The 25,570-nt window shown below is 36.9% G+C and overlaps 1 protein-coding gene across 2 annotated transcripts in view; it reads left to right on the forward strand.

Moving 5' to 3' along the window:
• Positions 1 to 25,570, forward strand: part of LOC127630525 (double C2-like domain-containing protein beta) — a 352,764-nt gene that overhangs the window by 232,279 nt on the left and 94,915 nt on the right. For both annotated transcript variants that reach the window (XM_052108114.1, XM_052108121.1), the window contains one exon: positions 21,860 to 21,939. In XM_052108114.1, coding sequence (XP_051964074.1) covers positions 21,860 to 21,939 — 80 coding nt within the window. The remainder of the gene's footprint in view (positions 1 to 21,859; positions 21,940 to 25,570) is intronic.

Raw genomic sequence — 25,570 nt, forward strand, 5'->3', positions numbered from 1 at the left:
TTCACTTTATCTAACCCTTCAAAATTTGTTTTGTTGGTGTAACTAATGCATTCAGTTAGATTCAGTGATGTTAAATAATATTTTGACTTGAATAAAAACAGTAATTAGATGTTACTAGATGAAGCACAACTTTTTTGAGGAAACTTTCTAATGCTTGATTTTTATCCATACACTGTATTTTGTACATTTAAGCATTGTGCCAAATCACAACCAAATAACTGTAAAAGCTACAAAGAAGTCTGAAAAATGTATTTCAGGCTTCAATATCCAAGCTATTCAATGTCTGTATTACAATGTAAAGTGTCTCATTTATGGGCCTCTAGCAACACCAAACGGAATTGCAAAAATTAAAAACATTCTGAACATACCCTCCATACTTTATTGGTTGAGAAAAAAGGTAGACCCGATTCAAATTCGTGCCATTTGTTGAGCCAGTGTTGCTGTGTCGGACTGTTTGGAATGCTCAGACAAACAGTGCTTTTCATAGTGCCACAGAGTTTACATTTTTTTTCAAAATCAACCTATGGATGGCTTGAGTATAGTTGTATAATATAAAAATATTTTATTTTTATAAAAAATGTCACACTTCACAGTGAATCTCTTTATGGTTTTGTTCATTCAACCTGTATGTCTTGTGATGAGAGTGGCCTTTTTTAAAATCTAGAAATCTGCATACTCTACTGTAACATGGTATTATTGTACAGCTAGACATGGCATGCATGTAAATATTCATTAATTAGCTATACATAGTAATTCAGTATTTATACACCTTGTTGATTCATATCAATTCTGCAAAAGCAGTAGCAGGTTTTGAATAAGATGAATGTCATCGTGCACTGGGGCATATTGACCCGCCACTTATCCTCGTTCCTGTTGCCTCACATGTAGGAAGTACAAAGCAACCTGAGAAGAGAATGTCTCTCTTAACTGAGTGATTGTTGTTTGAGGAAAGTGAATCTGTTACCACTGTATGCAGTGCTAATGTTAAAGAGTGTCTCTCTTGCTCTGGCCTTACCCTAAAATGTGAAGGTACATATAGTCTGTTGAAACCGTCCAGGTGTGGGCGTGTTTGTGCCACAGCTGGGCACCAGGGGCTGGGGCAATGGAACGGTGGGCGGTGATCGTAATGACGGCCATGCACACCGGATATGTGAATTTCGTTGAGGTTCGGTGTGGTCCATCCTAAATCCAAGGTTCAGACAATGGCATATGAAGTATCCCATGTCTTGTGGTTGGAGTTGTCATCAGTTCATCCTCTGAAGTCCATCATAATAGACTGAAGTGATGTTTGGCTGGCACCGGCTGCATTTAGTCCTCATTATTCAGCGACATGAAGCAGTGGAGTCCAACACGAAGCAGTAATGGTGCTGGTGACCTCAGGATAGGAGTCCCGAGGTTTAGACACGGAAACAAATAAAATAATATAAGCATAGATGCCATTCAGTTTATTGCAGAGTTATAAATCATGATCAATATTTCTGGCTTCTGGTAAATCTTATTTTTAAATCTGACAAAATTGTTCTGTTTTTAACCATTTATTTTAGCACAACTGTATGTTGTTATACTGGATCACATGGATACATTCACCTTTTCATACAACTGACTCAAATTCACCTATTCTCTATGATTAAACAGAAATCATAAAGAGTCACGGCTATTAAGGCAGAAACTGGGAAGAACAAAATCAATTCATAAAGAAACAATAAAATTTCATTTTCAAGTGTACACAGTTGTATCAGAATGGAAATGGCAGCATGTGTATTCATGGTTTTTGGGCATAGTGGCATTAGAAACCTCACTATTTGTGCTCATTTGCTATCTGGCTCATTGATGCACTTCCGATTAACTACTTTAGCCAATAAATGGATATAAGCACATTTTAACCAGAAGAGCCTCCTTATCATCACATCTGAACTCTAATTAGCCCTAATGATAAGAGTGTGTTTGTGCGAAGGAGAGAGAGAGAGATTCTCTATTGATTGCCGTATGCTGGTGTTTTTTGCTGAGGAACTGTCACCGCGATGGTCGTATGTGCAGCACTTTCTCTTCCTGCAGAGGAGCGACAGAGATAGCAGCCTGTCCAACTGCCCTCCGCTCAGTTTTTCAGCTTCTCAGCATAAACATTTCTTTCTCATGCTAATCAAGAAGGAGATTCTCTTTATCACACCCACAGTTTAAACCTTAGACCAGCAAATAAAGATAATCTGTACCAACTGCTACGTCTGAGCTTGGTGATAAAATATTTTGGTGCTAATTGTATTGTTTCAGAAGTGAAAAGGAGGAAAACGAGGTTAATACCTCTATTGCAAGCTTGTCTCAAGTCCTCCCTCTTTAATCAACACAAACATACACTTTTCATTTTTTCTGTTTTTCTATCTCTATCTCTCACTCTGACACACACAAACATGGTAGAAAATTCCCGGTCATGCTTCAAACCACAGAGCCATAGCTCTGGAAATAGCCTCTTTATATTCTTCTGCAATTTGACAGATTGGCTGCCTTTTACGATTCAAGGTTATTTTGACAAGCACTCTACAGGTGCACTTTACACAGATAGATGGATGGATGTTTGCTAAGGGGGTGGAGGGCTAGTGTAATTATACACTTTAAAAGACAATAACATGTTACTTGCTGTTTCTGACTGATTCTAGTCAGTTTTTAGGGCTTGTATAATTTATATTTGTTTTATTTACTGTAAATCGTTTTTTTCTCAGTCTGATTAATCTTCTAATGTGAATTTGGTCATTATAAAATACATTTCTGAAGTGTTCTTTGAGCAACAATAGTTGGGATTGATAGCAAGACAAATGTCATGGTTGTAATGGAGGCTTATCTAAATTGTATTTTCTCTTCACTAAGCTTGGCACAAACATTATGTTATAGTGTGTGACAGTGTTGAATAGATTACATCTGAAATGTAGTCTAGTACTGATTACAAATTACACAGCTAAAATTGGAATCATTGATGTAATTTTTTAGATTACACATTTAGGTAACTTAATCTGATTAATATTGGATGATTTATTGCATGTTTTGCTAAATCTAATCATTAATTTGAAATGTGTTAAGTACCAATTAACACTCCTTTCATTAAAGATTAGTAAACTTGAAATCAGATAGCAACTAGCAAAGTAAAACAAAGGGCACTTGAAATGGGAACCAAAAGGGAAAAACTAACATCATGCTACCCAAAATAATAAAATGCATGTATTTTTTAATCTTGTTGTTAAATTGAGCATAGGGATTGAACTATTTATAATCCGGCCTTGAAATGAATTATGAGTGAATGTCTATATATGTGTTGTAGAGGTATGATTTGTACCTCTATATAATTATTCATTAGAAGGTACTTTTGATACCAAAGCATGGGCTGAAGTGCATTTGCATGGTGCAAAGAACAAAAAAATAAAGCTGCATGTGATTGACCCCTCTAAATTGTTTGCTTGCAATATGTTTTTTCTGAAAAGTTTCTGATTGTAGACCAGTGGACGCAGGTTCGTTTAAAATACTGATTTTCAGTGCAACATCAAAACAGTCAAAATTAACATGTTATAAATGCATTAAAGGTGTCATGAATTGGATTTTTATTTTATTTTATAATGTTCCTTGAGGTCTACTTATAATGTTAGTGTGATATAATGTTTTTCATTAGAAGTAGTCATAATTTAGGAATAATTGGTCATTTTCTATCCAGTTTTTGTGCCTTTGATTCTAACACTCCATTTTGTGGGACGTGTGTTTTTGAAGACTTCAGTGTAAATGCCCAGTGCTGTGATTGGGTAACATCTTTGCATGTGGATAAGGGTAAATGCCCTTGCCATTAAGCACATGTGGGGTTGTTTTGAAAACTTTGGATGGTTAAAAGAATGACAACTAGAGGAATTCATCTATACATGTTTGAGCCAGAGTATGATCCCCAATTTTAAGAAAATGAACCACCTCCACAAACATCACGGCTACTGCAGTCTGTGACAATCTCTTGTGGTAAGTAATCACAATACAGAGTGGTGGTGGTGTAGTGGGCTAAAGCACATATCTGTTAATCAGAAGGTTACTGGTTCGAGCCCCACGGCCACCACAATTGTGTCCTTGAGCAAGTCACTAAACTCCAGGTTGCTCCGGGGGGATTGTCCCTGTAATAAGTGCACTGTAAGTTGCTTTGGATAAAAGCATCTGCCAAATGCATAAATGTAAATGTAAGTAATCACTGTGATTTATTTGTGTAAGAGGTATTTCTGTTATTCTTGTTTAAACCAAGACTCTCATCTGTGTGTAGTAACAACAGTGTATATCTTGTTACATTGTTGGGGCATTTTCCAACGGTAAAACTTTTCGTCATTCAACATATAATCAGCTTTCATAATTTATTTAGTGTAGTGACAAATGCATAAGTTGTTCATTACAATGAGTCATGATTTAATTAAAAGGAAAGAGATTGTCTAAATATACTGATATCAATACTCTTTAGGTGCATCTGTGGCAATTGTGCCATCATACCAACAGAACAAAAAAATATATGCTGCTTAGAGATCCCTGTGCATTAAAACTAATACACGAGCATCAAAATCACTAGGATCAAATCAAATACTCAGTACACATCTAACAGTCTGTAACATACGAAGCAAAAAAAATAACATGGATGCTCACACTTGTTTGTTGTGACATCACTGTAGGGTCCAATATAGTTGGCACTGCATCAACTTTTAATTTAAGTCTCTCTGCGAAGTCTGCTTCGAACTGTGTCTTGATTGTGAAAGAATCAGTGGTAAAATGAAGCGAGCAAATAAACACATTCTTACCGACGTGATCCGGGACTTCATTAAAAATAAACGTCAGCCACTTTTTCTTAATGTTGGGATTCTTGCGAAGCAAATGCAAGAAATCTAGTTTCCCACAACCTGGCACTGCACAACGTCTTGACATCTTCGTGGCCATCATGACACAACTCCTGTTGCTCCAAAAATAATCTCACCGCTCTACTCTAACTGCAAGACCGCTGGGCATGCCCAAGCAGTTTCAATGATAAAGTAGGCATTGATCTGTTTATGCAGAGGCTGGCCTGTGCTGATGTAATACCTCACTATGACGTATTATTGAGAAGGAAATAGTGAACACGCAATTTTGGCACCTTGATTTCAAGGCAAGGCAAGTTTATTTATATAGCACATTTCATACACAATGGTAATTCAAAGTGCTTTACATAGTAGAGATTAAAATAATAATTTAAAAAAATGTAAGAATAATTTAAACGGTTTTGAAAATAAAATACAGTACAAACAGTCGGACACACAGTGGCACAGTGCTCGTTCAGTAAATGCACAGCTAAACAGATGTGTTTTGAGTCAAGATTTGAATGTGACTACTGTAGGAGTACATCTGGCTTTCAATTAAAAAACAATTTTTGACTAGCGAATACGTTTTCCGTTCTAAAATTTATAAAAAACAATTATAGTGCTATGAACTCTTACATGTCAAGATTTCATGGCAAGTTTGATTTTCCAATTCATGACCCCTTTAAGATTCTGGATAAAGAGTGTTTGTCCAATATGGATATAACTTATTTAGGTGAAGGCTATTTAAACTTATTATTATTCTTCTGTGTTCTGAGACCTTAAGATTGTTCGGACTCGAGTTGCTGTATCTTTTCGAACTGATCAGAGTTACCAGAGTTACAGAGTTTCCGCACCGGATCAAAAGCCGTAAAAATCCTATTCACTTACATTGACGGAATGTTCAGATGAGCAAAGACTATTCTTACACCATCTGTCAAAAATTAAAATGTAAACAGACCTACACAAGTACTTTAATATGCTTTACGCTACTCTATCTCTCTCTCTCTCTTTTTATCTCCATCTCTCTCACTTCTCACAATCTCTCTCTCTCTCCATTTCTATAACCCACTCACTCAATCTTTTCTAATCTATCTATCTATCTATCTATCTATCTATCTATCTATCTATCTATCTATCTATCTATCTATCAATCTATATCTTGCTATAAATGCTTAGCTACTTGTTAAAATTAGCTATCAACATGTTAACACTACCTATTTTTAAATCTAAGCTAAAAACATTTTTTATTTGATTTAGCCTACAATTTGTAACGTGATGCTTTACTGTATTTGCTCTGTTTTGGTATTATGTGTGACTCTGCTGATTGTATCTGATGGGAATTTATGCTTTATTGTACAAAACATCGGTCAATGGTAGTTGTTTTTAATAGTGCTCTATAAATAATACATTGATTGATTGAAATTGACCAATGCCTAGCTACATGCTAAAACATGCTAGCAACGCCTAACTAAATGTTAAACATGCTAGCAACACTACATGCTAGCAGCATGGTAAAACATTGTAGCAACACCTAACAACATGCTAGCAACATGCTAGCAACATGCTAAAACATGCTAGAAATGCATAGCTACAAACATGCTAGCAACACTTAGCTACATGTTAAAACATACTAGCACCATGCTAGTAACCTCTAGGTTCAAGTTAAAATATGCTAGCAACATCTAGCTACATGTTAAACATGCCATAAACATGCTAACAAAAACCTAGATACATGTTAAGACATTCAAGCAATGCCTAGTTACATGCTAAAACATGATAGCAATGCTTGGAAGGTCTAGCTACATGTTGCAACATGCTATCTTTCTATCTTCCAACCTTTCAATCTGTCTGACTGACTGACTGAATGGCTTTTAAAACCTTCAACCTTTTAAAATTACTTAAATTTTACAGACCAGGCTTTTCAAGCCAACATCAAAGTTTGTATACAACCTTTTCAATCTAGTTTTTGTATGTGGTCAAATGAGGAACAGGACAGGACATGACATTAATTTTTTTTATTATTATTATTTTTTATCTGATTGCGTTATCCAGATTTTGTGTAATCTGTTATTTCCCAGCACTGGCGTGTAGCCATACCATCTGTTTCAATCCTTTTACCAACTCTTTCCATATTCATAATATCCCAGAGAAAGAGGTTGCTTTTTCATATCTAGTCTCTTGTAACCAATCTTTTGACTATTGACATAAATTAAGGTCCACTTTATAGTTTATTCTGCCCAAGAACTGCCCACTTAGGCAGGAAAAGACCATCTGACCAACATCTAAAGTGACTATCCACAGTTTGTTATGTATTAAAGCTTATTTAGTTGCTTCACAAACAAACTTACAAATCCAGAAACTAGCTCTTAGACCTTGTAAACACAACTTTGTTTCGGAGACATAATGGAGTTCTCAGTTATATTTAATTTAAATTTGTCTTTGATGATTCTCCAAAATTTCCTTGAGACACCAGTGAGGTAATGGTTGACACACAGTAAAAATATAGAGCTATACAATTAATGTGGATAACATAGCTCATTTGATCTTGTAAGAATTTGATAAGAAATGTTTGAGTTCATATTGAAAGTTTTACTGCAGACTTTGGTATCTTGGCAACTGATCGCTGGAAGTCGGCATGTTGTTTCTGAGACTTCCAGCACCCTATCAGCCCTATTATGCAGACTCACAGACAAGCACCATCGCCTGTAGGATATCTTTGCATCAGCTCCTGTGTGTTTACCTTCCCTTGTGGCACAACCAGAAGCACGATGCTTCAGCAGTGTGGGAGACCTGGGTTCACATCCTGCATTTAACCAGGAAGTAATAGTGTTTGCTTTATCAGTGACAAGCATGATTTGGAGGTTATATTTTTCTCTCGATCTTTACATTTTTACTCCACTGATGGTTAGGTTTAGGTTTGGGGTTAGAGTTTAGTTGGGTGTACAGTTTATAAAATATGCATTCTACTGTATTACAGCCAGCTGAAAACAACTTGCTTCTCAGCTTTCATTTGGCATCCCTCTGTTGGCATTTCACTCAGAAAATGGAGCTCACACATGCCCATACACCCAACAACACTTACCGCTTTGCCCATCAGTGCTTCGAATTTCGGTATGCACAGACCAATTTTTGAAAGAGAAAAGTCAATCTACTCTTTTCACTGTGAGGTTAGTCTGTTGTAACAGTGCTGAGATCTCTTCTGAAACTCTAGAGGAACAAGTGCTGTCTAATTTCTTTAAGAAATCTTTAAACCCAGTGCTATCTAGGTGAACATTTTTATGATATTAAAGAAATCTCATTAGTCATTTATCTTTCCTATAGAATCTCAATCTTTTTTATTTGGCAGACATTGTTATGTCACATTCATTGATTCATTAGGTTGCACTCCCCAGGACACACATTTTGTTTTAGGCCTCTAGCAGCAGGGCAGGCCATGGGGATGCATCAATCCCTTCCTAGAGGACAGTACACCAGGCATGCCCCAGACAACAGAAGAAGGGGTGGGTTGTGTCTGCTGCTCAGGGACACTCTCTGATTTACTCAAACATTTAACTCACAATAGAAGACGACAAAGGACTTTTCAAATTGGTAGATGTTTGTTCAGGCTGTCTAAGTATGTACTCCCTGTTGCATGGGCAGGTCATGCCCAAAGTTCACGTCTTGGTACCAGCCTGTTCCTGTTGTTTGAATTACTATTCATTCAGGAGCGATGTCTAAGTAATTCACATTTATATAACAATACAAATATTCATTAGCATTTTAACATCCGCTAATAGACACAAAACAGTTTGATTTCCTATCTGTGGGCATTATAGTTAACTAAACTGCCTCCATACTCCCACAGTTGTAGCCCATCAACACATGTGCACAATGAACAAGATGCCTACAGAAACCATAACCAGTGATTCCTCTCTATATATTTTACAGCACCATTGCTGTTGCCACAGGCATTTTCAATTTCAGGCTTTTCAAGGAGAACAGAAGTCTATATTTTCTCTTTTTTAGAGACACAATTAATTTTTTCCCAATTCATTCTCCATTTAACAACACTGTTATATATCAGTGTAGTGTTATATCTAGTATAATTTGTTGTGACTATTCTCCAGTACTTTTCGAGTTGATATAGTCTAGGTGACACCATATTCCATTAAATGCACTCTACAAGTACTAATAGCAAGCACACAGATACACACTCCATATTCCCTTGAACAAATTTAAATTTGTGAGAACTGGTATGGAATATATTTGTCCTGCCTGACATATATTATAATGTCATAATTGTCTGAACAATAATGAACAACTTGCCAGTCCTAACCTGTGTGACTACTGTGTGCATTTTCCATTCACCCTTTTGATCTGTAACTAGTAGCCCCTAAGAAACATGAAAAAAAAAAAAAAAAAAATTATGTCCACATATGTGGACAGTGAGACTAAGTTGCGACATTTTTAATAATACCAAGCTATAGAATGTCTTTTACTTTTTCAAATTGTTTATGTTTCCAGGAGTCTTGGTTATTCATGTTTATGAGACATTACCAACATTACATCAGAAATTAGCATAAATAATTCTGATTCAAAGTATTGGCCAGGATCATCCTATCACTGCCAACCATGTTAAAATAAAATTATACATTATAAATTATGAATCTATGTACTGATTACCATTGTCCTGTCTCTGCCAATCATGTTGAGTATCATGTAATTTCCAGCCTGCAACTGAACTTTAAATAGGAAGATTGGATCGAATGCACTTAGCTGCATAGAGAGCTATAGGATGGATGCTCCCTATTTAGACTGAACCTCCAGTGAGCTGTCTGTCTGCACTCGTCTCAGAACAGTTAGAAATGAACCTCATTTTCATCCTAACTCCATATAAATCCTTTGAAAGCAACATTTTCATTCTCAATGTGATTTTAACTGATACAGAACATAAAATCCACGAATGTGGTCATAGTGTTTAACAGCGTGCCTTTTGCGATAAATGGCAAATCAACTGAAACTAGAAACTCTTTTGACTCAAACAGGTTTCAATGTAAAAACGTAATTCGATTTCTTACCAGAAGTAGTTATGTTGGCATTACTACAAAACACAAACTCCTCTGCAATCGCATCACGTTGTTATGTCACATGACTCTGTCTGTCGAAAGTTTAACCTTTTACTGGTAGCACAGAGTCTCCTGAACTTAGATCAGTCGGTTTAATTGAAATTTGATTAAGCGTTACATATAGCGAAGTCAAAATGCAATGTCCACGCATGTGGGGGCAGGGTCGCATGAGGTTAAAGAAGTCTTGTAAAATTAGTCTGATTTAGGGTTATGCCCAATCAGACATGTTTCTTATGGGCCTTTCACAAAGGACTTATTTTTGTGGAGCTCAAAAGAATGGTACAGAATGCAGGGGTCTTAACATAACAACAGCGAGACACAAAGCATCAATCAAAGAATCTGTCGTCATGTACTGTATAGATCAACATTTCAAAAACTGTGCAGACTGAAGGACACACAGCCTGTCAATAGGGTAACTGACAAATATTCAACAAACAAACAGGCTAAATATTTATAAAACATTTTGCACAAATCTACGTAGTCCTCAAAAAACCTTAGTATTGTAACTGGAATATTGCTCAAAGCAGGTGATTTGAAATCTGACAGTTATTGTTTTGAAAGCCACAAGCATTGCTATACGAAATAAAAAAAAAGGCTAAATAAAGCTTAATTCCTACCTTGAAGTCATTATCTTTACTTAACTGAACTTCAGAAAGTTTTTACAAGCAATTTAATGTGTTTTAATCAGTTTAAGTCAATATAATTTTGTTGTATTAGGTCAAAACAATGTGTTATAGTATGGTAATAATCAACCTTATTAGATTCGTAAAACTTAATTTACTAAGGTTTTGTTGTATTAATAAAAGCAACATTTTCTTAGGTTGGCTCAACTTATTTTAGTAATCATTAGTATATGCCAGGTGAGCAAGTGTGAGAACAGTGAAACTGTTTAACACCACAAAAAGTATTCACGTAGTCCCAACTCAAATGGATTAAGTAAACTTCAGTTTTACAAATTAAGATGGACAGAACGCAATAAAAGTTGTGACAAAATGTTCTTTGATTTTCTTTCTTCAGCAGAACACAAATGAAGATTTTTAGAAGCAGATAGAGGTCCTTATAAGGGAAGTACATGGGTGCCTGCACTTTGACGGTGCAAAAGTCATATTTAGGCAGCGTAAAAGAAATCCATGTTACTCCAGTCGATCAATGAATGTCCTCTATTCCTTTTAGTATGTTGAACAATAGAATAGTCACTAAAAAAGCTCAAATAAAGATTTTTTTAAATCAGACTATGGGCCTACAGTATTTGGTTATGTTTTGAAGAGACAGGAGTGATCAGTGACATACCCCAGAACTGTCTCTGGCCTCTCTTAAAGACACACCACAAATCTAACCTTTCATTAAATTGGCCCACAATCCTTCCATTCTTGTAGGGCAATTACATGACAAGGACAGCAAGAATGTTGTGTCCATCTGCTGAGATAAGAGATGGCATTATGACAGAGATTGGGTGCTTCCTTTTGTGTATATGGGTTTCCTGTACAGCAGATGTTTATATGCTCATGATGAGATATAGACAACTGGTTATAAATTCATGAATACCCACATGTGCCGAATGCAATCCTATCTCACTGCACTCATTGTTAATTGTCTCAGCTATGCTTTTTGATTCAAATATTTGCTGTTCATCTTCTGTGCCGCCATCACCATCAGTAAGAAAATCATTAGAGGCTTTCAGCAAACCTTTGTCTCTGAGGGTCTTGATAGACTAATGGATGCCTGACTGAGATGCACTCACAATGGGATCATGCCACAAATGTAACTAACTTACCTCCTTTATACAGGTATGTTATCATTAGTGGTGCTTCCTAAGGCACACATTACTTAGAGTAGCCATATTCTGGTATTCCAAAAAAGAGGACACCTCTACAAATAATGTCCAAAATAATTCAAATAAAGATCACGATGTATGTATTTGTAACTATATCAGATGTTATTAATAAAAAAAAAATGGCGGGCTTGTTTCAGAAGTATTTTTGGCCCCCGTATTTTAAATTGCTGGGGGATTTTTCCACCCGAGCCCCCCTGAATGTATTACATAATTTACAACTAAAAATACTACTCGCATTTGGCGCCACTCTGTGGACATTTTACCCAGTAAGTTGATCTCACAAATGCTCTCACATTCAACAACACTTCCAGCTTCTGCCACTGGGAGGGCAGTGATTCAGATTTCAGTAAGCGCAGAACGATTTCAGCAGCAAAACTTTCCACCTGCTGTTGCTAAATACTCTACTAAATTGGGCTTTTTTCACTTTGGCAAGTAAGTCACCACTTAGCAACCACATAGCACTGCACTAACAACCAGTCAGAATACCTTAGCAACTGCATACAGTAGCAACATTCTGGCAAGACCTAGAAGCCCTATTATAGTAGTGGGGAGTTTTGTATGGGCAAACACCCTTTACATTTCTTAAGAAAAGTTTACCATCTAGTCTTTTGTCTGTGCGACAGTCCTGTGATTTAGGTGAATTGAATGACTCTATAAAAAACTTTCAGTGATCGCTAGCAGTTATGTATTTGAAACCTCATCAACAACATTCCCATCTCTGAATGGCATGAAAGTTAAATGAATCAATTTGAGGAGACAAGGCACATTTTTTGAGGCTACAAACAATACTCTGGTGGAAGTGAGGGATAATGAAAATCCACCAGAAATTCATTCATTTGAAACACTGAGCTATGAGAGATCTTTGTCTGAGTGCTTTCTCTGTTGTTTAGCTTGTCGTAAGGCCAGAATGTTACCACATGTGAGGATTTGTGATGTGGTTATGCTACTAAACTGAAAGTGTCCACATGGGAGAATCACCAAATACGAAGCAGGCTCCATCACACTCTTCCAATACACTATAATGAACTGCTATTAAAGGAATGACTCGTTTACATGTATTTAGCCTAATACTAGTTTACAGCACTCTTTGCAGGCAGGCAGTAAATTGTTTTGAAACTTTTTTTTTATAATCTGAACTCCCCTTCATGTCAGCATGTTTTATCTTCCCTGTCTGTCAACTTCCTGTTCGATCCAAATATTGCTTTGATATTTACTAGTTTGCTTTAAGATAAAACTCATCCCCATGTGATCTGCTATCCATGAGACTACAAATACCAGCAAACCCTTAGTCTTATCTTCAAACTGCATGTCTGATGCATGTTGCACACAAAATTGAAAAGCACTTTCTCGATCTGGTAAGCTATAATCTGACTGTCTGACTTCACGCAACTTCAGGGAGTAAGTTCATGAAGGGTTTTTTATCAGTCTGCCTAGAGAAAAGGCAGACTGATAAAGGATTAAATAATTACTTAATTTGCCTAAGTTTGCTTGGGTAGCAGCATCAAATCATAAATTCTGAAATTAACAGTGTTATTTAAAACAAACCCACTCCTAAACTGCATGTAAAAAGAAATAAACTCTAGTTGGTAGCTTTACATGCCACTTTACAATGCTGTGGTTCTTGACCAGGATAAGCTGCAATGTACACCAGACATTTTGCCATTTATTTAAAGGTCTGTCTATGAGAGACTAGCAAACCCTCGTCTTCTCAGCCTTCTCTTTTCTCCTTTTCTGTCAGACATTCTTAAGATACACTTGATTTAAAGGTCACAGTGTGCTAACAATTTTGATGTACTTAGTTACAATAGTAGTGACCAAAATCTGTCAAATCAGTCAATATTGGTTATGTTACTACTGGCCTTGATTGAGGTGGATGCAATGACTAAGTCTCTGCATGTAAACACTGTAATTGGAAATATGCATTTCTAACTACGTGTGGGGGGTTTTACAGAAGATGCAAGGCACCTTTATTTCGCACTACATGAAAAAATAAATTAATTGCTTGGAGCGTGCAGAAGACATTTAATGGAATGTCATGTGTCACACATATTTTATTATCCAATCACAGTGCTCCAAACTCAAGCTAAGCCGTTAAGTTACCCATAAATAAAACAATTTAAAAAAATACCCCAGATCCCATAGATCAGTTCCTAAGGCAGGGTTTTCAGCCATGCCTATGTTGCAAACAAGAAGATAAGAAGTAGCTTTCACAGTATCACTGTGAACTAGATTTTTAGTAGAGCTTGCCTGTATAAAAGTCGCCTAGCAAAAGTATTGCTAGGTTGTTTTCTAGGGTGCTCTGTGTGGCTGCAAGGTAACTACTTACTGGCCCAAGTCAAAAGACCTCACCCCCAAGTCTGTATGATTATCCACTCTCTAGATATGGCTCAGCTCTCTCCTTCAAATTAACCAGGTTTTTTTTTGTCAGTTTTAACAGCTGCCAGTTGAAAATTGTAAGACTAATTGCTTGGAAAAGTAATAGCTAATACATTTAACAAACCCCTAACATTAAGTATGAACAATATTAAAAGCCCCCATTTACACACATAAAACTTGTTCATTTTCAGTAATATTGCCGGATTGCCATTTCTGGTAAATGTACCACATCTGCTATTAACACATGCAACAACTTTCTGTCTTTTATATATTTGGCCAGCATTCACACATCAGCACCAGAATGCTATTAAACAATGGCTGTATCCGAAAACTTATGCTGCAGTTAATGGCGTATAGGGGTGGGTAAAAGTATTTCCTGATGCATCGCAATCTTAATTTGAATGATCTCTTCATTTGAAAGATCCTTTCACTGCGTGCTGAGTTAAAGTTTGGTTTGACTCATTCTGTGTAATACATGTCCAAAGACAACATCCACACAACTGATTTGTCATTGAATAATGTCTCTTTTAACACCCTTTCTGTACTTTACAGTCAAAAAGAAAACATTTAATTCTAATCATGTGTAGAACAGATGAGATAAAGTCATTTGAGTCTCTCTCATTAACATACAATAATTTTCAGATGCTGTTTACAGAAATAAATGTCATCTTTCTTAAACAGACAGTGACGGTTTTTAACGTGTGTTCAACAAATCGATGTAAATAGTACAAATTCAATAAACATGTAACAAAATATAATATACAGTATGCAATATAATATCAGATTTAGTGATTAAATACATCAATATGTTCATTTTTAAAAAGCTAAAATGAGACCAAAATGATAAAAACTATTAAAATATAATTAATACAATTTATATTTTCATAGTGTACATAGTTAGAAGGTCCTCTGTTTAATTAACAGCATTAACTTGGAGATAATGTATTTAATATGTAAGCAAAAGGGACATTACAGCTGAAATATACCCATATGATTTTAAATCTAATTGAATCGGGAAATCTGTATCAGTACCAAACCCTAATGGCTTAACCGACAGAATTTTTGAATGAATGGAATTATTAAGGATACTGGTTTCAGAACAGTATGAAAGGAACCATATTTTTATCGTGCCTTCAGATACCACCTCCAAAGGCAGCATTTTCTAGTTTTCGGACATAGCCTGTGTGATGTCCAGAGCATTTTTAGTTCGCTGATCACCTTGTTCCCAAAGGAAGCTAGTTATTTTATCATAACAAACAGAATCGCTTACTGTTCCTGTAAGCCATCGACAAATTTCTTTATTGAGCACTTTAGTTTAACCATCTTTCCATTTTGACAACATTTTTGGACTCCTGAGTTACAGGCATTAAATTACGCAGAGTAATTGCGACATCTTCGTCAGAACTTTGCTATTGGCTGCACGCAGACTTCTTAAGTAGGTGCATCCTGAACTTATATGTGTTCAAATTATTAATCATATGGCTTTGTAAGCATCAAAACTGATCTTTTTAGTAATTATACAACTTCTAATTCCTTGAAATTGCCAGAGCTGATATACTGGTATTTCGGGTCCTGTTCACAGTCACACGTGACCTCTAAATGGAAAAATGCCATACATTTTCTGGAAAGGGCTGTATGTGTGAAAACGACTAGTGATGCTTGGCTTGCACCACTTATGGGAAGAGTAATATTTGGTCTATTGAAAACCTCTTTCATAAGCCTGGGTTTTACTGCCGAATTTTGCAATTAATTGAGTGTTTAATTATGCTAACTCTTTTATGTCCAAATGTGTATCCAGTTATTCCACTACTAACTTTCATTGATAGCCATCCTTAATTACTACCTGTCATCTAATTCAGATTTTTAATTGCAGCAGAGGGGACAAGCCAAGTCAATAGTGACATTAATGGCCTAAAACAAACCACAGATCCGACAGGGACAGAGTGGATGTGATTTTGTTTTTGCTCATTTCTGTACTGTTTGATTCCACTGCACTGATAGTGGTCAAAATGCTGTCTTTTCCCAAAAGCTTACCACAAAAACAAAAACAAAAACGTAATTCTGGGAGAGGTTGCACAGTGCACAAACGCATTACTTTCATTTTCTGTCTTGTGGACAGAAATTTGGTTCAACTTTGTTTTGATCTAAGCAAACACAAAGTCAGACATCTCATTTGTAAAGTTGTATTTTATCCTTGAAGCGTTTGGAAATCAGCCTTCATAAGAATGCATTCTAGTACATGTATTTCATTCTAAACCTTTAGGGTGAGAAATCCTAAGGCCTGACAAGCTAGTGAGTTTTTTAGTTTTTAGATTTTTTGCAAGCTGGCCTTCGCTCTCAATTGAGATCTTCTGATGTAAAATGCACTTCAGGTGCACATTGTTGAAGAGTAAAGTGTTCCAAAGTGGGAAACTAAGTGAGGGTTGTGTATGATTATAGATTGAGTGAGGTTGTGTAATGCTGCTCTTAAACTGACATGAACATATGCCGGTATGTGGCCTCAAGTTATTAGATGTATAATCCTGCTACCCTTCTATTTTACATTCTACTAAACATTATTGTTCTTTTTCTCTTTATTCTTCTGTGTGTTCCTTCTGTCCATCATTTCATCCCTTCTTAACACTGACGATCTATTTAATAGCCTGCAGGGGTAAAATTTCATAACATAAGATAATACAATCCATTGTAATTGCGTAAGAGAAAGGCCCATAACTGACGGCCATGCTCTCATAAATGTATTAAAGACTGGAGTCACAAATGGGCTGCCAGTCTGGGTAATTAAAAACAAGCCTGGTTGAATCACTCAGGTGTTCTCCAATGCCTCTTGTCGCATACGGGGTATTCTTCAATTATGGGCACTTGGATTCTTGAAAATGAAAGTTCTTTAAACTTTGTTTAATCTGTGTTAAAACATTTATCACATGAAATAAAGATGTGATCATAACCTTGATCAACCTTCAAGAGTGTGTTAAAGCAATGGAGTGTGTTATGTTATTGACATTTTTTAGCTTTTGGAGCATCATGATCACACAGGAAATCAACATGTTGCTTCAGAAAGATCATTTACCCTGAAATCAACCCCCATCAGACATTCCAAATGTGATAAATCAGCCTTTGAAGGGCACTTCAAAGGGAGGACAATATGCTGTAAGATTACTTCAAACAGAATTTCCAATAAAAATGACTTAAAAGGTGAGTTCCAAATAAACTTTATTTTTGAGCCCCACATCTTTCAGTGCTATAAAGCTCTCACAGTGGTTGGTAAAGTCTTCAAAGGAAATAGGGCATAGGAATGATCAGTTCTAAATTGAATGCACCCATTTTTTACATCAATTCATGCATCAATACATTTCCTACTGATGTATGAGCAAACCCTTATACACAGGTTCGATAGAGTGCGATACAGAGGTTGCATTTTTGCTTTAAAATTACATTTTTAAATCTTACTGATGGGTTAGGTTTAGGGTTGGAGACTGGGTTAGGGGTATAGAGTTAATAAAATATGCATTTCTGTTTATGTATTACATCATTTACAACTAAAAACTCACTTATTGTGCCACTCTGTGGACTGGAGCTCGCACAAGCCCAAATACATTCAATAACACTTCCAGCTTCGGCCACTTGGAGCAATGATTTGAATTTCAGTAAGCACAGACTGATTTCAGCAGCAAAACTTTCGACCTGTTGTTGCCGAATTCTCAGAGTGATCAGTCTGTTTGGAGAAAAAGTTTGGGTAACTGTTTCTATGAAGCCCATATTTATAATGCATTGTAAAGGCATTATAATGAATTAGTAATGTCTCATAATACAGCTTATAATATGTTATAACTTCTCATAAATAATTGTAAACAAAATTATAATACATCATAATACTCACATCATAAAAATGAACAAAATAAAAATAAAAGTTTTGCTTGTTTATTACATGCTACTAGTTACAAATTAAAAAAAAAATTTTAAGTCACGCGTGGGTCTCAGGAGGATATATACATCAATCAGCCACAACATTAAAACCACCTGCCTAATATTGTGTAGGTCCCCCTCGTGCCACCAAAACAGCACCAACCCACATCTCAGAATAACATTCTCAGATGATATTCTTCTCACCTCTATTGTGCAGAGAGGTTATCTGAGTTATCATGCTGCCACAAGATTGGCTGATTAGATAATCGCATGGTTGATTGTTGGAGTTATTTATTTTTCCAGAAGATAATAGTCATATTTGCCATTGCTACATCTAATTCAACCACTTACATCTTTCCATCCTATGACCTTTATTTACCTATTCATTTATTTTATCTTTTAGCATATTAGTACTATTTTGTAGTTTTGTTAGTTATTCTTGTTTATCTTTTTGAAAATCAAACTCATTTTATTACCACCGTGTGTTCCTTGTGTTGATGAAACAGAAGAGCTCTAAAGGGTTAGCCTGCTCTATCCTTCAGATTATTTAGATGACCAGTTCCTTCCAATTTACATAATTTTAAAGTATTGAATGATCCATTTGGATCATTCTTTTGATATTAATAATCACACACACATACACTTAGGTGAAGTGTGATCAAAAATCCCCACATACTTTGGTGTATTGTGTGAGGCCCAGTTCATTTCAATTGGTGCCAGGGTGATTCTCACTACAATATATATATATATATATATATATATATATATATATATATATATATATATATATATATATATATATACACAAACATACATATATATACACTCACTGAGCACTTTATTAGGAACACTGTGGTCATAAAGTGCTGTTGTAACCCATCCACTAGAGGTCTGCAACCTGACCCAAGCCCGATGGGACCCGAGAACTCGACAGGTTTCGGGCCAGGTTTGGGTCAGTTTTTAAAGTAGCACTTCGGGTTTGGGTTGGGTTCAGGTTTGTAATTAATGAAAAAATAAACAGGCTTACCAAACTTGTTTCTCACACTCGGTCTCACTTACAGACGCGCGAATGGACGAGTTAGGGGCCATTCACACCAAATGTGTCATTGCGTGCCTCTGTTCTGTTTTCCCATTGTTTAAACACATACTGGATGAATATCTTAAACACTTGCACCATGACTCACTTTTTCTTTAGTGTCTCATGCAGGACTGGCATATTTTAAACACCATGTCAGGTTAAAAATAATTTCACGTTGCCAAAAGCGCATGTTGAGACACCTGCGCTCTGATTCATTCTTTGCGCTGTATCTAGATTGTTTTCAGTGTAGTTGTCACAAAGATTCAACATTCTAAATCAGTTCAGGCTGCATTTAGAGGGGACTGTTGCATTGTTTCATATTATACCAGATTGTTCTGCACCAAGTGAAGTTTCAGCAAATAAACAGTAAGGCAATGCTTTTTTTTCCCCCTTCTGCTCTAGTGTACTAAGGTGCTGCTGTGCCGTGTTTCAGTACTGTTAAGAATGTTGCCTATATGCTTATTTAAAATACAACCTATTGCAACAGTACTTGCTAGGAGAAGAAATTAGATAGTAAGCACTTTCAGGGTCAGGCTTAAAATCTGACGGTATCATTCGGGCCGGGTAGGGTCGGGCCACACGGTCTCAGGTACGGGTTGGGTTCGGGTTTCATTTTAAGGCCCATGCAGACCTCTTCCATTCGCCTCAAGATTCGACATGTTATTGAGATGCTATTCTGCTCACTACAATTGTACAGAGTGGTTATCTGAGTTACCATAGCCTTTCTGTCAGTTCCAACCAGTCTGTCCATTCTCTTTTGACCTCTTTCATCAAGTAATTTCCATCCACAGAACTACCACTCACTGGGTTTTTTGGTTTTGGTTTTTTGGCACCATTCTGAGTAAACTCTAGAGACTGTTGTGCATGAAATTAATAGGAGATCAGCAGTTACAGAAATAATCAAACCAGACCATCTGGCAACAACAATCATGCCACGGTCCAAATTACTGAGATCACATTTTTTCCCCATTCTTATGGTTGATGTGAGCATGAACTGAAGCTCCTGACCCGTATTGATTTTATGCATTGCACTGCTGCCACACAATTGGCTAATTAGGTAATTGCAAGAATAAGTAGGTTTACAGGGGTTCCTAATAAAGTGCTCAGTGAGTGAGTTCATACATATACTGTATATATACACTCACCTAAAGGATTATTAGGAACACCATACTAATACTGTGTTTGACCCCCTTTCGCCTTCAGAACTGCCTTAATTCTACGTGGCATTGATTCAACAAGGTGCTGAAAGCATTCTTTAGAAATGTTGGCCTATATTGATAGGATAGCATCTTGCAGTTGATGGAGATTTGTGGGATGCACATCCAGGGCACAAAGCTCCCGTTCCACCACATCCCAAAGATGCTCTATTGGGTTGAGATTTGGTGACTGTGGGGGCCATTTTAGTACAGTGAACTCATTGTCATGTTCAAGAAATGAATTTGAAATGATTCGAGCTTTGTGACATGGTGCATTATCCTGCTGGAAGTAGCCATCAGAGGATGGGTACATGGTGGCCATAAAGGGATGGACATGGTCAGAAACAATGCTCAGGTAGGCCGTGGCATTTAAACGATGCCCAATTGGCACTAAGGGGCCTAAAGTGTGCTAAGAAAACATCCCCCACACCATTACACCACCACCACCAGCCTGCACAGTGGTAACAAGGCATGATGGATCCATGTTCTCATTCTGTTTATGCCAAATTCTGACTCTACCATCTGAATGTCTCAACAGAAATCGAGACTCATCAGACCAGGCAACATTTATCCAGTCTTCAACTGTCCAATTCTGGTGAGCTCTTGCAAATTGTAGCCTCTTTTTCCTATTTGTAGTGGAGATGAGTGGTACCCGGTGGGGTCTTCTACTGTTGTAGCCCATCCGCCTCAAGGTTGTGCGTGTTGTGGCTTCACAAATGCTTTGCTGCATACCTCGGTTGTAAAGAGTGGTTATTTCCGGCAAAGTTGCTCTTCTATCAGCTTGAATCAGTCGGCCCATTCTCCTCTGACTTCTAGCATCAACAAGGCATTTTCGCCCACAGGACTGCCGCATACTGGATGTTTTTCCCTTTTCACACCATTCTTTGTAAACCCTAGAAATGGTTGTGTGTGAAAATCCCAGTAACTGAGCAGATTGTGAAATACTCAGACGGGCCCGTCTGGCACCAACAACCATGCCACGCTCAAAATTGCTTAAATCACCTTTCTTTCCCATTCTGACATTCAGTTTGGAGTTCAGGAGATTGTCTTGACCAGGACCACACCCCTAAATGCATTGAAGCAACTGCCATGTGATTGGTTGATTAGATAATTGCATTAATGAGAAATTGAACAGGTGTTCCTAATAATCCTTTAGGCGAGTGTATATATATGAGTATGAAGGGCCCTGATTAGATGATGCTCAGTATGTTTAATAATGGATGCTCTTGAGCTCCAGATGGTCTCTGCAGAGTGTAGCAGAAAACCATCTTCTAGGATACATTATGAGATCTGACTCCGATTTGCATGCCTGCTTTCAAACAAGGCAGAATCAGCAGGGATGTTTGCATTCAGAAGCAGTGACCCTACAGGAGCTAAGAATGTTTGTTGATCAAGTTATACTTTGCAGCTTATTCTGGCCAAGATTTAGACAGAATGTGACAATCTGACCAACTATATACTATATTAAAGTAAAATGGCCCTGCTCTTTAAACAAACTGGTTTGTTGATGTCATTTTATCTGTGTTTCCTCACAGCCACACTCGGCACTCTGGACTTCAGCCTTCTGTATGATCAGGAGAACAATGCCCTACACTGCACTATCAACAAAGCCAAGGTAAGAACCAATGCTGTCCTCCACCTTCAGCGCCTGTTATTACAACATACCATACTTGAGGGAGTGTGTGTATGTAAATGTTATGATATACTAATATATATATATATATATATATATATATATATATATAGTATATCATAGAGTGTGTGTGTGTGTGTGTGTGTGTGTGTGCATGTGCGGTGCGAGTGTGTGTGTGTGGTTTACGAGGACAATTTTTTAGGTTACAAACTGGTAATTACAAGAGTATTATGCTATAAATGTGATTTATGAGGACATTTCTAGTGTCCCCATAATTTAAATAGCTTAAAAAACATATTTAACAATGTTTTATTGAAAATGTGATAAATGCAAAAAGTTTTTTGTGAGGGGTTGTGTTAGGTATAGAAGGTGTATAGAATCTATAGTTTGTACAGTATAAAAATCATTATGTCTATGGAATGTCCTCATAATGATAGGTAGATAGGTAGACCAACGTGTGTGTGTGTGTGTGTGCGTGCGTGCGTGCGTGCGTGCGTGCGTGCGTGCGTGTGTGTGTCTGTCTTTCTGTCTGTCTGTCTGTTTGTGCGCTCACTAATAAAGTGAAACATGTCGAAACCATTCTTCACCATTCATCTCTGCATAAAAGCAATATGTCTGCGTCTGAAAGCTGGAAAATGCTGCCTTTTGAAAGCTGTATACAGAGGTAAGATGAAAATAAGGTGCCTTTCAAACAGTTCTGTGACCAATTCCCTTAAGAGGTCCATTCAAACTCTTGGTTAAGCCATTCATTGATAAGTCAGCTTTCGGATGCAGCCTATGTGCTTACTAATATAGTAAAACCAACATCTGTGTGTCTGTGTGTGAGAGAAAGAAAGAAAAATCTGATTTCAAACCCAAATGGCCATTTTCAACCTCTTGGGCAGCACTCAAGTATTCCAGGGCAATAGCCTACTACATTAAACTAGCCTGCTTTCTGTGAGGTCTGTAAAGTTCTATAAAGGTAACAATTTTGCCCTGTCCTCTCTGTTAGAGGTATTGTCATTCTCAGGGGAATCCTTTTGGCTTGTGTTTGCTTGTGTGCTCTTTTCTCTGTTGTCGTGTGGGAGGCATTTACCCTGACAACAGACTGCTGCTAGCATCTGCTGCTGTCTGTTTTGCTTTATATTCAGTCTAGACTGGCTTTGTCCCCCAGCAACAAGCTACAAGCAGTCTCTTGCTCTCTAATGCAGTGTCTCTCACTCTCAATCTGTACCTTTGTGCCCTCGAGCACCAAAACACAGCAATGAAAGCGCAACACTTCAATCGTTTCCTTCCTTTCATTAATTTTTTCTGCCTTACTTTTTGAAATGCCTGTTTCTAAAACTCTGTTTCAAGAAATGTGTTGGATGCATCCTATGATTTATTGTCCTTGGTTGACTATAGGTCCAACAACTGACTCGTCAATTAGTGAGGTTAGTGCTGGTCCTAGCTTTTTGGGGCCCTAAGCAAAACTTTCTGTGGGGGGCCCTGTCAGTGTGTTCATTACCCACAAAAACAATGCCCCACCCCTTAACCCGTCAGTCAATATTCAGGAACATTAGTATTTATTACTTTTTATACTGACAATGAGCCAAAAGTATTTAAGGTGCCAAATTTCAATAAATAACAGGCAAAGAAACATAAAGCCTGTTTGCAGGGTCAGTTGACAGGGCACTTGCTTGCTGAACATTACAAGGGTCTGTGCTGGTACTGAACTTGAGAATGGTCCCTGAGAGCAGATAATAGTTTTTTTAATTCTTCATTTAAAATGGCCAAACAAAGTGCTTAAGTAATGATATCAGCGAAGTTAACGTTGATGACAAAATGAAGTTTTTGCATTTTATTTTGACTTTTTATAATCTAGAAACTTTTTATAAACTTTTATAAGCTGTAAACTATAAGAACTAAAACATAAAACAGATCAAACATAATAAAACAATTAACAAAAAGTAAATGAATACAGGCTGAAAGACAGATAGAAACATTTAAATGACAGTAAGACAAATGACCACATTTTGATTGACAGCTAAATGCTCACTGAAAATAACGCTCTTGCACCTATGAAAAAATAATATTTCTGTCATAATGTTATTATTTCTGAAAAAATAATAACAAATGAGAGAGTTTCACAGTTGAATGCTTTTCCAACAGCATAATTTTCCAGAAAACAAGACATTTTTCTTTCTCAAGAAATACAAAGTAAACACGAGAATCCATCAATATTTCTCTAAATGTGCAAACTATGGATTAATAGTTCTAATAGATATTGTTTATTGAAGCATTGACCTGACATTCAGCAGCAATTCCATGATTGTGCAGGTATGTGCTTCTTTATTCATTTCAAAAACAAATATGTCACATTTCGATTTTGCTTGCATTGATGTGTATTCCTGATGCAAATTAAGAAATGACCTTCGATGTAGCATTGTAATATTGATGCTCATCACCTGGCGTATAAGCTTTGCAATGATAATGTAAACATTAAATACAAATTTTAAATATTATAAATAGTAGTCAAGCCAAGTAATGTTTATTTGCGTAGCACTTCTCACAATACACATCAGCAGCTTTTTAAAATTATGCTTTAATGTTTGTGATGTCACAGTACACATTGAGCAGTTTCATTGAAAAACGTAATTGAAAATCATGCCTTAAACATTTATTAAAATTGCCTTTAAAATACTACACAGCTTCATGCTCTTTTGTTTCACATTCCTGGCTCAATTTTTCTCTTTGGTCATGTCTAAACCATCGCCTTTTCTACTTCAATATTATTACCTGAACTTCTTTGACAGATTTGCATAGTGTCACGAACATCGAGAGCACCTCCCCCTCCAGTCGTCGGAGATCAGATTCACCGGAGTTCTGAGTATAGACTACATTTTCCATGAACCCACATACTTAGGTCTGATTACTACGCAGCTGTGCCTTGTTTGTTATTCCCTATTTAATCAGCCTTGTTCTAACACTCTTTGCGAAGTCTTGTTTTGCTCCGGCTACAATTCCAATCGTTTGTTCCAGTTTACTATCCTGTCTATTGTGTATCGACCCTGCCTTGTTCCAGTACCGTGTTTGTTAGCCGCCAGCCCTTTATTACCTTTGCCTGTTCCAAGTTCGTTGATTGTTTGCTGCCTGCCCCGATCTCCTGCCTGCTCTCACGTTGATTCTGCCTGCCTCCTATATTCCTGTTGCCCGTGTTGACCTTTGCCTGTACCTCTTCTGTGTCTTCATTAAAATACTGCTGATGGATCCCAACCAGTCTGTGTCTGCGTTACACATAGTTTGCATTTAGGAAAGACCGACACAGATTGAGATCAACTAGAGAATTAATCTAGAATTTTTAACACCTAAATTTTAGCACTGGTGTTTTAAAGGGGACGCATTAAGAAATACAATTTCCCTGAGATTGTTATAACATGTTGATTGTAAGCCTTATAAACAATACATTTCAAGACATTTTCTGTCAGACTTTGTCACTAGTTGTGAGCAATGACCCTTTTGCATAATCTTTAGGCCTCTGTTTGTGTGGACTGCCGGTTTCATTGTGCAATTAGTTATTTGCACTTTGGGTTATGTAGTTATTTGTTGTATTTCTATTTGTTGGATAATGTCAGTTACACAATTGAAGGGCTGC

The sequence above is a fragment of the Xyrauchen texanus genome, chromosome 3, assembly GCF_025860055.1.
Source record: "Xyrauchen texanus isolate HMW12.3.18 chromosome 3, RBS_HiC_50CHRs, whole genome shotgun sequence".
Taxonomy (NCBI): domain Eukaryota; kingdom Metazoa; phylum Chordata; class Actinopteri; order Cypriniformes; family Catostomidae; genus Xyrauchen; species Xyrauchen texanus.